Raw genomic sequence first — 14,688 nt, forward strand, 5'->3', positions numbered from 1 at the left:
GCTTGTTATGCTGGTTTGGTTTATGGTTTGATTTATTAATAAATATCATAATGATCACTGAGATCTACTGTGTTTCAGGCACCAGTGGAGTGGATCATGTGTTCATCAGTTCTGGTGGAAATGTCCGTCTGTCCTGTAATAAAACTCTTTCTGACTGCAAATCAACTGCATGGATCTATAACAGATTCAGACATTTAGCAGCAGTTGAACTGATATATTTAGGGATAAAGAAAGACACAGAGAGACATGAGAGACTGAGTCTGGAGTCTGACTGCTCTCTGAACATCAAGAACGTCACAGAAGAAGATTATGGATCTTACACCTGCAGACAATATGTGAACGACACACAACATCACCAACCAGAAACTGATGCACTTGTTTATCTGCATGTTCTTCATGGTAAGTTTATGATTATATGGTCAATTTAAAAAGGGAAGATTCTTTATTAAACTCAGATGATGATTGAAGAGTCTGTGATTTGTGTCTTGTGTTCAGTTTCAGTGTCTCCATCATCATCATCATCTTCATCCTCACAGACTGAGATCAGTCCAGGCCGCTCTGTGACTCTCTCCTGTCAGTTGTATTCATATATTAGATACTCCTGTGATGATTGGGTTTATGCTCAGGGATTTGAGCTGTTGTGGGTGAATCAGGCTGGTGTTGATCTGAAGACAGACTCCAGATATCAGATATCATCATCATCATCATCATCATATCGCTGTATCATCACTCTGACTACAACACTCCTGAATGAAGATAACAACAGACAGTGGAGATGTCAGCTTACTCACAGAAATCAACTCCAGACGTCAGTCACATACACTGTCAAGTATTCAGGTGAGAAACTGTTAGAAGACAGATTTGAGAAAACTTCCACAGACTGGCTCTACTCTTTATGATGACTTCATACGTTTGGAAATTGTAAAATATTAGTATTAACCTCCTATATGGGTCATATATGAAATATTTTATACATCTATTAAAGCCTAGTATGACCCATGTAGGAGTTCAGCTTTAGGAGTTATACGGCTTAATAATGTCCTTCATTCAGGAAAGCTGAAGGTTTATGGGAAGCAGCTCAACTGTGTTTCACTCTCATATAAATCATATAAAATTATTAGACGGGTCCGTTGCATTACGATTGAAAGCAGGACAAATAATATAAAAAATGTGATGTGCAGTCGAGTTTGTGTGTGTGTGTGTGTGTGTGTGTGTGTGTGTGCTGTTTAAATAAGTGTTTTCACTGATACACTTGTTGTGATTCGCTGAGTTCTGACGAGTTTTACTGTAAACTGTCACGCATTGAGCGCGAGACTCACACAGTTGACCCTTTCCACACACTCTCACCACACATCCATTTACTCACACAGAGAATGATCATGTAGCAAAGAGGACACTGACACCGACAGACAAGACATAGCAGGTTACTTTAATACAAAACAAATGATCAGCGCTCAGATTCTGTCCATTTTATTACCAAATTCAATCAATAAATGGCGTTTTGGCTCTTGTAAGTGTGTCGTGACAGATCTCAGTAGCGCTTCAGTTCAAGCGGCACGTAACCGATCATCTGTTACTCTTCTTTACTACTAATATAAGCACGAATTATCAATAGGCCATTTTGAAAAATATCTAATTTGAAAATTTGAAATAAAATTTCTTGATCAGTGTTTATCAACCGGGGAAAGAGGTCCATAAAACAGCTGGAGAACAACATGTCAACGTTACATTTACCTCACGAAAGCCATTTAATGATCATACAGGCTAGACAAATTAGCTATAGAGAGAAGTGTTTTGTTAAATATGTCCACTATATTAGGCTACATATTATATTTTTACTTTACTTATATCATTAAAATATTTTTACGTTGTCGTTATTATAAAACGAACCTCTCTAGGGTTAGTTCGGTATTTTACACTTAAAGCCCTGTTTTAAAGGATTAGTTCACTTTTGAAAAAACTTTTGCTGATAATTTACTCACCTCCATGTCATCCAAGATGTCCATGTCTTTCTTTCTTCAGTCGAAAAGAAATTAAGGTTTTTGATGAAAACATTCCAGGATTTTTCTCCATATAATGGACTTACATGGGAACCAGTTGGTCGGAGGTCCAAAAGAGAGTTAATAACAGTTTCAGATGCAGCTTCAAATCTCTTTAAACGACACCAGACGATGAATAAGGGTCTTATCATGCGAAACGATCGGTTATTCCAAAACTTATTCCAAAAATGTAACTTTTCTAAGGACAAATGCTAGCCTTGTATTAAACTGTGAGGCGCGTTTGCAACGTCACGTATTACGTAATTACGTTCAAAAGGTCACGGGCGACGTAGCCAGAAGTACAGAATCAAAATCGTCCGACATCGTTGTTTTACCTTTTAATTCCTTTTTTGTAAACGGCGTTTGAGTTAGTTTTCACGTTCAACCTATGCGTTCAACTTGTAAACACTCTGACTCTGTACTTCCGGCTACGTCGCCCGTGACCTTTTGAACGTAATTACGTATTATGTGACGTTGCAAACGCGCCTCACAGAATAGAGCAAGGCTAGCATTTGTCCTTAGAAAAGTTACATTTTTGGAATAAGTTTTGAAATAACCGATCGTTTCGCATGATAAGACCCTTATTCATCGTCTGGTGTCGTTTAAAGAGATTTGAAGCTGCATCTGAAACTGTTATTAACTGTCGTTTGGACCTCCGACCAACTGGTTCCCATGTAAGTCCATTATATGGAGAAAAATCCTGGAATGTTTTCATCTAAAACCTTAATTTCTTTTCGACTGAAGAAAGAAAGACATGGACATCTTGGATGACATGGGGGTGAGTAAATTATCAGCAAAAGTTTTTTCAAAAGTGAACTAATCTTTTAAGATCGTTTCTGATGAAATAGAACGGTTAAGATTGAAATTTGGACAAATGCTGCTGTCCCGAGAATTGTAGTTTTCTGTGTTAGCACCCCCACATACACAATGGTTGTCTATGTGCACATGAACAATCATTCATAAAACACATTAAACTTTAGTTTACAAAGACGTGAAACTCACCGAGTGGTCTGGGGTGTTCACTGATATACTCACACAAATATCGCTGCAAAAGATGCTTTCCAACAGGTTTTAGCGTAGTTTTGTCCGACTCCATTGACTTGACTTGGTACAAAAACTACGATAAAACCTGTTGGAAAGCATCTTCACAATGTGACGATATGATGTTAATGTCCTACAGGTGATGTGTGTGAACATTCATCTTCTGCAGCTCCAGTCTCTTCAACAACACTTGACTCCAGTCAGCAGATCAAACTCTGAGAAGACATCAAGCAGAACTACAGCAACAGCTCCTACACAAGGTTCATGATCACATGACCACGGGCACACATCATCACTCTCGCTTCAGTGGTTTGATCACACCACAGTAAAATCAGCCGGATAATTCCATCAATTCAGTATTGAAACCTCAAAGGATATATTGTGTTCATGTATTAAAATATGACATTTCTATTTCCATCTTGTTTTCTAATAGTTGTGACTACAACTACATCAACTACAGTAACAGCACGTCCCACAGTAACTGCTGGATTATTATACAGAGGTACGACACGTTGATTTAGACGGACAGCTTTCTAACATTACACTATCAGTCCGTCTGTAAATGCTTCATCAATAACTGTTGATAGATGAAGACCCTTGACTTCAGTCATGTCCAGTTTCTCTTCTTCCTCTCATGTTTCCTGCAGTGATTGTGAGTATTGTTGAGATGGCAGTGTTTGCTGCTCCTACTGTGATTCTTCTTCAGATCATCTGTGCAAGAAGAGCTGGTGAGTTTGAGCCGCACACACTCTGAAGATTCACACTCGTCTGATCTGAACATCTGCAATCATGATAAACACACACCAGAGGTCAGGCAATGCTTTTATTTTGCAGGGAGGAAGGACTCGAGACACCCGGAGGAAATAGAGATGCCTGCAATACAACAATAAAAACTGGTGAGTTGTGAGCAAATCTGCAATAATATTTACAATAGCAAAAACTGAGTTCGTTTTATTTTTTTCTTCTCAGATAAAAAACTCTTCCTCCATTTCTCGACGTCTGTCGCCATGGTTACTGTGGTTGTCTGAGCAGAAACTGAGGGTAACGTGGATATGACGCCATTGACTGGAAACTCCCTCAGCCCTGCTCACACGCCCCGTTTCCTTGGTTACCATCGCAATTTTCTCGCTTTTGGATATTTTACTGCAAAAATCCTACATATTGTACCTTTAAGTCACCATTATAGTGATCAGTGTTTAAGTTGGGCTCATGAGATTGAGATTTTGAATGTGCCTTTGTTTTAACAGTTTTTAGTGTGGTCTAAAATGAATTCTCAGGAGAGTTATTTTAACACTCGTGTTTTTGCTGTGTAAATATAGATGAAGTGTGATCATGATGTCAACAACACTTCTGGGGGTTGTGCATTTGTGGTTGTCATGATAAAGACTTCTTAAACAATTCCATATTTGCATTAAAAATGTCATTATTGAGTGAAAGACTTAATGACAGTTGTCATAAAACCTTACTTCATGTTCAAGACACATGTCATGTCATGGTTATGAAGGGTGTCGTGTCAGTCTTATGCACACCCCTTCAAGTAAAGTGTCACGAACATTTTTACTTAGTTCCCAAAACAATGAATTATTCGTGAAGCAAGAAGAATCCGCAGACAAAACAAATTCTCCATGGAGAGCCGCCCCAAAGTGTGGAGTTTTGTTCGCAGGTCCTGGACATATTACATTTTTTTTACTATTAGAAGGTCCGTCCTCCCAAGCCTCTCTAAGCACATCCAATACCCCACGGGGCTGGCGTCCATAGAGAAGCTCGAAGGGGGAAAACCCCGTGGAGGCTTGCGGGACCTCCCGTACAGCGAACAAGAGGGGTTCTAACCACTTATCCCAATTTTTGGCGTCTTCCCGCACGAACTTACGAATCATGGACTTTAACGTGCGATTAAATCGTTCCACCAAGCCGTCCGTTTGTGGGTGATAGACGCTGGTGCGAATCGATTTAATGCCCAATAACTCATACAGTTCGCGTAAGGTCCGTGACATAAACGCCGTGCCCTGATCGGTGAGAATCTCTTTCGGGATTCCCACCCGGGAGATTAATGAAAACAGTGCACTCGCAACACTTTTAGCCGAGATATTGCGAAGTGGTACTGCCTCCGGGTATCGCGTTGCATAATCCACCAGGACTAATGCAAAGCGATGCCCCCGTGGTGATCGCTCTAATGGCCCGATGAGGTCCATCCCAATTCGCTCGAAGGGGACCTCGACTAACGGAAGCGGGCACAATGGTGCTTTATTTTGGGCCGGCGGGTTCACTAACGGACATTCATGACAAGACGCGCACCACCTGCACACGTTCTCATGAATGCCCGGCCAAAAAAATCGGGTCATTAGACGATTTAACGTGGCTGCCTGCCCGAGGTGTCCAGCCATCGGATTACAATGAGCCGGCTGGAATAGCGTTTCCCGAAGGCTCTTAGGAACTAACAACTGGGTTGTATCTTGCTTTGTCTGGGTGTCCTGGGTCACCCGATACAACCTGTCTTTTATCATGGCAAAATAAGGGTACGTGAGCGGCTGATCCGGCCGTACCGGCTGTCCGTCAATGACCTGGACCCGTTCAAACGCGTTTTTTAGCGTGTCATCACGGGACTGTTCCAGAGGAAAATCATCACGGACCGAAAAGATGGGTATTTCGGTCCCGCTCTGTTCCTCTGAACCAGCCGCCGATGGTCCCGGTATAGCCTCACCAGCCTGAACAGTCCGGTGCCGTTGTTTTTGCCCAGGAGCACCCGCACGCAAACAAGCCAATAAAGATTGAAACCCTGGCCAATTGGTTCCCAAAATCAGCGGGTGCCGGAGGTGCGGATTAACTGCCACCTCCACACTATGTTTTTGTCCCCTAAATTGAATTATAACTGGCACGACGGGATAACCCATCACCTCGCCGTGCACACACCGCACCATAACCTCGCGGCTCCTATCCAATGCCACCGGCTGAATCAAACTTTGGTGGATGGAGGTCTGGTTAAAACCTGAATCCACCAAAGCTTGATACGTATCCCCCTTAATACTTACAGGTATCTGATACAGCCCAGTCTGATCGGGGGCGGCCTGTGGCGCATAGGGGACCCGAATGAAGGTGTCCACCTCCATCAATGGACACCTATCAATAAAGTGCCCCGGGTCCCCACAACGCCAACAGGCCGGCCCAGGCCTCCCCGCCACTCCGGTGGCGGGAAGCGGGTCAAGGGATTGGCGAGGGGAGAGCGCGGGGCCAGAGAACGGAGGAGCGCTCCCGGTCAGGGATCCTCCCCGAGGTGGAGCACGGGGCGCTGGGGCCGCCTCTGTGCTCGGCCCGGGTCTCCAGCGGGGTGCCGGTCGCGGGGGTATTCCGCCTCGGGACCTGGGGGCAGGGACAGGGCGAGAGAGAGAGGGAGGGGGAGAGAGAGAGAGAGAGAGAAGAAGATGTTTGGGGTTCGCCGACCCCCGGGCACGCCACCAGCTGGTCCTCCGTCAATGTGATGGCCTGGTCCAGCGACGTCGGCCGGTGGCACTGGACCCACTGCGCGGTTTTCTTCGGCAGCTTAGTGATGAACTGCTCCAGTACCACCAGCTCGATGACTCCCTCGACGTTGCGTCCCTCGGCCACCAGCCATTTGCGGCAGGCGTCTAGACTATTGAAGAATTCAAATGGAAAATGGAAATATCCCTTTAAAAAGCTTTTTCAATGAATCTCCCAGCTCTGTGTATTAATGCTGTTTTGTGATTGAGATCGGCAAACCCGAGTAAACCCTGTCGTATTGCTCTGAGCTGATAAACTGTTTGCGATGCACAGCTCAGACGAGTAGCGGGGTTTCATTCCTCTCCAGCATTATAGGGGGAGAGGAGAGATTTGGCTTTAGGGTGATGTGTGGCTAACTTACACAAAAGAGAATTTGTTACTAAGCACATGAAAATAAACTACTTACCGTGATTTCAGACTGTGGTGATGTGGTGATCTTTTCACACTGATCACATGTGAACGGCTTCTCCCCAGTATGAACTCTCATGTGAATCTCAAGACTACATTTGGTTGTAATACTCTTCCCACACTGAGTGCAGGTGAAAGATTTCTCGGCTCTTCTTTTCTTTAAAAATGTCTGTTTAGTCTTTGAGCGACTCAAGGGTTTTCCTCCAGGTTGGACATGATGTTCCTCCTCCACTTCACTCAGTTCTTCTCTCTCCTCGCTCTCTTCCATCAGGTCTGAAATAAAAGAAAAAATATATTTTTTAAAATGTTTTCACCTCGCTCTGCTACTCCGGTTATCTGTGTATGTACATTCTAGGCAACATTAAAACTAATTTTATTATAAAACGATTATAAAACACCACTCTGCTTCTTTTCGATTTCATTTAAATACATTTTAAACATTATAAGCACACAACTCATGTTTGTGTTTGTAGCTTCGGAGAATTTCTTCACTAATCCTTGATTTTCTTCTTTACCACTTATTTATAAACAAGCACTTTCTATTTCTATATCATGTGAACTTATCCTCGATACTATTCCTTATAAAAAACAATTGGATTGCTTTGATATCGCTACTTATATCCAACCTTCGAGATCTCCACCCGGAACCGCTTCTCCCCTCTTCGCGAGCCGGAACGCGACGACGCCGTGATCATCGGCACATCCATGGTCCGCCATGTCCGCGCTACTACTTCGGGGAAAGGTAAGGTGCGCACTCACTGCTTTCCTGGTGCTCGTGTTCTTGATGTCGCTGCACAGGTTCCCGAGATCCTGAACGGGGACGAGCGCGTCGGAGCTGTTGTGCTGCACGCGGGAGCGAACGACATCAGGCTGCGGCAGACGGAGGTTCTGAAGAAGGACTACAGGAGCCTGATCGAGACGGTACGCAGCACAGCGCCTAAAGCAGCGATCATCGTGTCTGGACCGCTTCCCACGTACAGACAAGGACAGGAAAGGTTCAGTAGACTATTTGCATTAAATGAATGGTTAATGTCATTGTGTAATGAACAGAAGCTGCTCTTTGTAAATAATTGGCATCTGTTTTGGGAGAGACCCAGGCTGTATCGTGCTGATGGCCTTCACCCCAGCAGAATCGGAGCGGCTGTGCTGTCGGACAACATCTCCAAGACGTTACGCACCAGATGACTAGTAAGTCAAAGTCCAAATCACAGCCTTTGCGGCCCAAACTTACCTAATATGCATAGTGTGGAACATTATATAGAAACTGTGTCTATTCCTCGTTTAGTGAAGCCAAACAATAAATCTAGTGCAGGATCTAGCAAAAATCTTAACCAGAAAATCTAAATATCGGTGAACAAAAACAATTTCTAAAGCTAGGTCTTCTAAACATTAGATCGCTCACACCTGAGGCGGTTATTGTAAATGAAATGGTCACAGATAATAACTTATCTGTTGGAGGAGGAGCTGTAACTATATAATGAAGAGGAGGAGCTGTAACTATATAAAATGAGGAGGAGGAGCTGATGATGTTTAAAGGAGGAGCTGTAACTGTATATAATAAAGAGGAAGACAGACAGAAGCTGACAGAAGCAGAAATGTCTGATCAGTGTGATCTGTGTCTGCTGGGACTGATCATTCTCTCTTCACTTCTCACAGGTAAAGAAATCTGTATTTTCTCTAAACACATTTAGTGGAATTAGTCTGGAAAGAGTTGATTTGAACATGCTCAGTTTATTCTTGCACACATTCACGTTGTGATCTCAGAGTTGTGTATTGATACACACAGATCATACTGTATTATTCCTGATACTGGACATAGTGTCAAAGGGTAACACTTTACAATAAGGCTACATGAATAATCATGTACTAAAACCTGAATTAATACTTTATTAAACATGAACTAATAATTATTGAAGGCACGACCGAATCATGAACCAATGAAGAGTTATCTTGAACTACGACTGCAGTCATTATGGATTCACACATGAATAACGGCAGCCTTCACTACATGTTATACATGTTTGATAATTAATTAATTCATTAACATTTATGGATAAACTTAATCAAACCAGAGATACAGGAAGTGGGTGTGCAGCAGCTGCAGATTTTGTGTTCATTTCTATTTCCTGTATCTGTGTACGCTCTTCTATTGTGTGTTTCAGTGTAAACAGCACAATAACCCTTTTATTTAAAGGGTTAATTTATGTCCTGTAGACCAGTCCGTTGCATTACGATTGAAAGCAGTATCAATAATGTCGAAAATAATGTCAAAAATTTGATGCGAGTCATTCTAGCAAACTGGTGCCATTTGGGTCCGCAACGTTTGATGAGATGTTTAAGGCACAAAATGTCCCAAAATGTGTTTATAAAGCTTAAAGTTATTAATTCAAGATATGTGATAAAATACTATTTTTAAAAAATAACATACTATTTTTAATAATTTGTCATCAGTACATTGCCAATTTCACATGTACGTGAATTAATGTTGAATGCTGTTCTTGTTATGTGGACTAATCAAATAAATGCAACTTTATTTGTATTTTTTAAGTGAATTCATTTTTGTGTTTTTTTTTCAGTATAAACAACGAGGCCATTGAGATGTCAAATTCAAATTTCAAGATTATAAACTAAGGAAAAAAAATACAGACGTTATATCGATGGTTTCCAATAGCATTTTACTAGGGAAACATTAGATATAAAAAAATATATATTTCTTGTCTGTGACAAGACTTCCTCGCCTGAAAAAAAAGGATATTAAGGATTTTGTGCCTGAGGTGGGAAAATATGTTTTTTGGAGGATTAACATATCTTTAAAGTTGTAAGTTTTTTAAAAAATAATATTTTTTTAATGAAAATTTGGAAAATTGCTAAGTGGAAGTCGCACCCATTTCATGGAATGACTGATGTTTAAACTGTGTTCTTTAGACACGCTTGTTGTGATTTGCAGAGTTTTGACAAGTTTTATAGACTTTCGAAAATTCAAAAGTGGTGACCTAAAAAAAAAAATGAAAGAAGTAACAGTAGAAATATGTGGCCCCTTTAAGAGCTGCGCGCTCCCGGTTAAACGGTCTTCTTTGTATGTGCGTCTCGATCACACCATGCGGGTTATTTCTGTCTCATGCTCTTTTTAAAGTAATTGTCTTTAGTTAAAGGGATACTCCACCGGGTTTTCATATTAAACTATGTTATTCCCTTCACTAAGACGAGCTGATGCATACCTCTCTCGTCTCAGTGCGTGCACTCTATCGCTCTGTATTGCCGCAAAACTATGTTAGCACTTAGCTTAGCCCAGTGCATTAAATATGGGCCAAAAAGAGAAGCACTTCCTCGTTTTCCCTATTTAAACACAGTTACTCGATTAGTGTACCTCGACCTAGGCTGGTGACACAAAATAAAACGTTGTGTTTTTCTAAGCGTTTAAAATTAATGACTATATTGTATGGCGGAATACCATAAAAAAGTGCTTTAGAGCACTTCAACTTGGCGCAATAATACCTTCACTCGTGAAAAGTCCTCTTACCGGCTCCCGCTTTGTCGCATGTCACGTTGGTTGCATTGACGGAAATAAGAAGGAGGGGGAGAGCGAGGAAGCGGGAGCCGGTAAGAGGACTTGTCACGAGTCCATTGCGGTGCCATTGAAGAACTCGAGCAAGTATTTACGGATCAATGCATTTATTTACGGGTTGAGCAGAAAGGCTGCACAGTTTGTTCCCAGCACTTTTGAAAATGCACTTCCGAATGCGTCTCTGTCCAGCACATTTCAACCCAAACTGACACCCGTGTGTTATACTGAGCAGTGTCTGTTATCAAGAAACCGTGGAATTCTACCAAGCCATGTAATAAATGCCTATCTTTAAATGCAAATATGAACAATAACAGTGTATAAATATAGCTGCGAGCAGCGATTCCGGGCCCAAGCCGGTGGCACCGCAATCGCGGTGCCTTTAGGTGTGGTTCCACTGGCTTTGGCCCTCATTGCTGCTCACAGCTATTTATATATATATATATATATATAAGCCAGTGGCACTGCCACCATGGTGCCTTGAGGGTTATTGTGCACGACATGCAAAACGTAACCCTGCTTTGACTGATGCAAGCTTGACACCACAGTTCTTTTTGACAGTGTGGGTGCAAAAGTGCGGCATCGAGGGCATATATAAACCACAAAGTATGCGTGAGTAACCTTCTGAAACCTAAAATGAAAAATGAGACGCCCTACAGACGTCATGGATTTAACGGACACATGATATAAGTACACAAGACTGAAAATACATATGAAGTGAGCCATTTGGGACAGGACCTATGATTGTGAACACAGTTCAATTCCCTTTAATTTTTTACTTGCTGAGATTTTTAATATTTGGCTCACATTTTTCACCACCTGATCAAAAATACCTGTACAGCACGTAGAAACACAATGGTTTCAACATTCAGTTTTAACTTTTAACTTGAGTATGCCATTTATATTTTATTTGACCCTTGATGTAACTTAAGCCAAGTTCACACTACATGATTTTAAGCCCGATTTATGCCCGATTTGCAAATCGTTGAGTCGCCGACAGGTCAGGGTGTTATCGCGTGCAAATCGCGGGAGATTAGCGGGCGATGAACGCTTGCCAATCTGTTAGTATGAAAGAGCCAACAACGCAGCGAAAACGCTCGCAGACGCGTCGCCGAGCCCAGAAAAATATCTAGCCTGCTAGATATCCAGAGCAGTCGCGCGACTCAAACTCAGTGATGTCATGAGTACAGCCAATCATAGCAACGCATGGGTTGAGGACACCAGGTAAATCTTACTTTTTCTTTTCTTTTTTGCATTTTTTTTTCTCAGAGCAGATCGTCGAGCAAACAGTGTGCAGCAGTAGTTTCTGTCTGACGTCCATATTCGTGTGTTGTGTTCTTCTCTGCAGTTTCGCGTCATTTCTGGTTCGTTTTATTGCGTGGTTTCTCGTGACAAAACATGGTTTCTAGTCCAGATAGAATTGTGTTGTTGTCAACTCGTTATTTGTTTGATTATTTTCAGGATTTAGACCGTACTATAGTACTGAAACAGCTCTCATTGAGTCACAAATGATATGCTCTTATCATCCGATCGTGGTTGTATCTCTATGTAGTGCGTTGTTAACTCGTGTAGTGAGTTACCTCCTGTTGTGGATCAATCACGTTGTGTTGTGTGGTGTGAACAGCTAAACAACTTGAACACTCATGATTTCACTGAGAGCAAGTCATGTAGTGTGAACCGCACAGTTCAGCCCGACATTTTAAAATCATGTAGTGTGAACTAGGCTTTATTGGTATTAAATTATATTTGTGAAAACAAGCAGTTTGTTAAGAAGTCACTAAATGAAGCACATTTTAGGTTATCTGATATTTTTTTCCAGTGCTGTTAACTGTACAGTCTTTACCAATAAACACTATGAAAAATTATTTACATTATTTAAATCTTTTGCAGGACAGTTCAATTGTTTACAATAAAAGAATATAGTAAGAAAGAAAAGTAAGCTGTTACACTGAGATGGTTTGGGAAAACCATAGTGTTTTTGTACAGTCAATGAATTGTGTACAGGAAGCATTAAACCATCAAAGTTAAATGATTGTTTGTTTCTTGTGAATTTTCAATATTTTCTTTAGCAATACAAGGGGTTTCAGACTTTTTAATGGCAATGAGCCCTAAACAATACACTTGTGAGGTTCTTAATTTAGCCTTAAAATATAATAAAATATAGGCCTAATTCAACCTAAACAATAGCTTTGTTAGATTCTTTATTTAGGCTCATAATGTAATACAAAAGAGGCCTAATATAATATAATATAAAAAAACGAATTGAAGTATTTGAAGTGATATAATATATCAGTTTAAATGCTTCAATTTGTGCACATATTATATTATTATAATATGAAAATAAACTGAAGCATTTAAATAAATCTAATAGCTAAATATGTTCAAGAAAAGTGAATTGCAAACTCTTTAATAGTAATTAAACTAATGATGTATTTTGGCTTCACGTGGGTGGGTGTGTAATTTTTACTGTTCTGTGTCCATCAACTGTTATTTCCACCACTTTAATCAAACCACTCTTCTTTAAACATTATGTTGTGATTTTATTTCACGTCTTATTGTTTCTCGTTGCCTTTCCTATTGAGCTATTTTGTCCGCACACAGGACTCACTGCCAATCACACGTTCTCACATCATTCTCTTTCTATGAAAGCTGTAAACTGCATTCACCAGTTCCCTTTCGTAGTCACTTCGAGTTACGTCAGAAGTGATGGAGAATGGGGGTTTCGCATAGAAAGCCAATCCTCTTCGAGTATTTAACAACGAGCCAATGGCATGAAAATGCCTTGGGGCTGCGGAATTTGCATAGCGTATCTCCGCCCCACGCAGTGGGTATAAAAGGAGGAAGTGAATGCAACCGCAGTGTTTTCGCTTCGGAGCCAAGAGATTTCTTCACTCCTCAAGCCATTCTCACTGATTCAAGACTCTTCGAGACGAGCGTCCTCTTCAGTGTTGGTTTGACGGCGGTACCCAGCGAGACTCTGCATTGCCTGCGATCTGAGCAGTGGTCTGCCAGACTTTGCGCTTCTCCCTGGTCGCCTCAGCGCTGAAAGAGTGAATTTCCTCCTCTCTAGTGAAAGAGCTGCACGCGGCAAGTCTTTTTAAAGACAACTCGCCCGTGTTCTTCTGGGTGCGGTCGTTTCATGTCATTTTCTGATGGTCGCGATCGCTGCTCTGTGTGCCTGGGCTTTCAGCATGCAGTAGCAGCGTTCGTGGATGACTCATGTTCCTTCTGAATGGAACATGAGCATCTCTACACTGTGATCGAGACTCAATGATCTGATAAAGTGAGAGTCCCCGTGTCCGTTACACGTTCTGCTTCTTAAAATAGAAGCTCTTCGACTCACGGATAGGGTGATATGACGGTGAATGTGTGGCACAACCCCCGACGCTAGTTCCTCGGGCCACACCCACCGCTCCAGTGTTAGAGCCAGTGAGCGCTGTATCGCTTCAGACGTCTGCCTCTTTGCAGGTACCGTCTGTTTCGTTCAGCTGCCGCCCTACGGCCACGGCCAACCCCAATTTCCTTTTTCCCCGAGTTTCCTTTTCGCCGCCGAGGACGCCCCCCTGCGGCTCCCTTCCCTCCCACGCGGCCCCAGCAGCAGCCTTCAGCCGGTTCGCGTCGCGGAGGAGGCCACAGGTAAGCATCTCAGCCCCCTCAGGCCGTGTGCCCCGCTAACGTGTGCTCCCTGGTCTCTTCTGTCGGGGAACGGGGCTCGACTGGGCATCCGCACAGGGTAACTCCTGTGTGCATGCCGGTCTCCCTGTACCGCTGCCCCTCCGGGGGGACGTCTGTGGTTCGCATGACTCCGCTGGTTCAGTTCCTGGGAGCCTGGCTAGAGCTCCTCGACCTGTCCCGCTGCGTCATCAGAACGATCAGATTCGGCTACGCGACTCAGTTCGCGAGATCTCCTCCCCGTTTCAGGGGAGTTCGCTCCACGGTGGTCGGTGGCAATGCCCCGGTCATGAGAGCGGAGATTGCGACCCTGCTGGCGAAGGGTGTAATCGAGATGGTCCCTCCAGCCGAGGTGAGGTCCGGGTTTACAGCCCATACTTCTCTGTCCCCAAGAAGACCGGTGGGTTACGACCGATCCTGGATCTGCGCATTTTGAACCGTACTCTCCAT

General features: G+C 42.7%; 2 protein-coding genes across 3 annotated transcripts in view; both read left to right on the forward strand.

Annotated features, from left to right (window-relative positions):
* The first annotated feature begins 724 nt into the window (after nucleotides 1-724).
* On the forward strand, nucleotides 725-4,483 carry LOC148981841 (uncharacterized). 2 transcript variants are annotated; one of them, XR_016155300.1, is made up of 6 exons: nucleotides 767-837; nucleotides 3,250-3,340; nucleotides 3,514-3,582; nucleotides 3,728-3,808; nucleotides 3,915-3,976; nucleotides 4,050-4,483. XR_016155300.1 is itself a non-coding variant. In XM_089129245.1 (5 exons), the coding sequence occupies exons 1-5, from the start codon at nucleotides 751-753 to the stop codon at nucleotides 3,968-3,970; spliced, it is 414 nt and encodes a 137-aa protein (XP_088985371.1). In that variant the 5' UTR covers nucleotides 725-750; the 3' UTR covers nucleotides 3,971-3,976. The 2 variants fall into 2 exon arrangements, 1 of the variants encoding a protein (XP_088985371.1); XM_089129245.1 differs by lacking the exon at nucleotides 4,050-4,483 and having other exon boundaries at nucleotides 725-837; nucleotides 3,220-3,340.
* Nucleotides 4,484-5,802: 1,319 nt separating this feature from the next.
* LOC120486097 (uncharacterized) overlaps nucleotides 5,803-14,688 on the forward strand; it is a 76,463-nt gene continuing 67,577 nt past the window's right edge. The window contains exon 1 of the mRNA XM_089129178.1: nucleotides 5,803-8,192. Coding sequence (XP_088985304.1) covers nucleotides 8,186-8,192 — 7 coding nt within the window. The 5' untranslated portion in view covers nucleotides 5,803-8,185. The remainder of the gene's footprint in view (nucleotides 8,193-14,688) is intronic.

This window comes from Pimephales promelas, chromosome 3, assembly GCF_988280905.1.
Source record: "Pimephales promelas chromosome 3, fPimPro1.hap1.1, whole genome shotgun sequence".
Classification (NCBI taxonomy): Eukaryota; Metazoa; Chordata; class Actinopteri; order Cypriniformes; family Leuciscidae; genus Pimephales; species Pimephales promelas.

Bases quoted from the DNA above. Each gene is read 5' to 3' on its own strand.
- LOC148981841 (XM_089129245.1), top strand. From the start codon at position 751: ATGAAGATAACAACAGACAGTGGAGATGTCAGCTTACTCACAGAAATC. The intron at 3,583-3,727 runs GTACGACACGTT...TGTTTCCTGCAG, and splicing joins TGCTGGATTATTATACAGAG to TGATTGTGAGTATTGTTGAG. The intron at 3,809-3,914 runs GTGAGTTTGAGC...TTTATTTTGCAG, and splicing joins CATCTGTGCAAGAAGAGCTG to GGAGGAAGGACTCGAGACAC.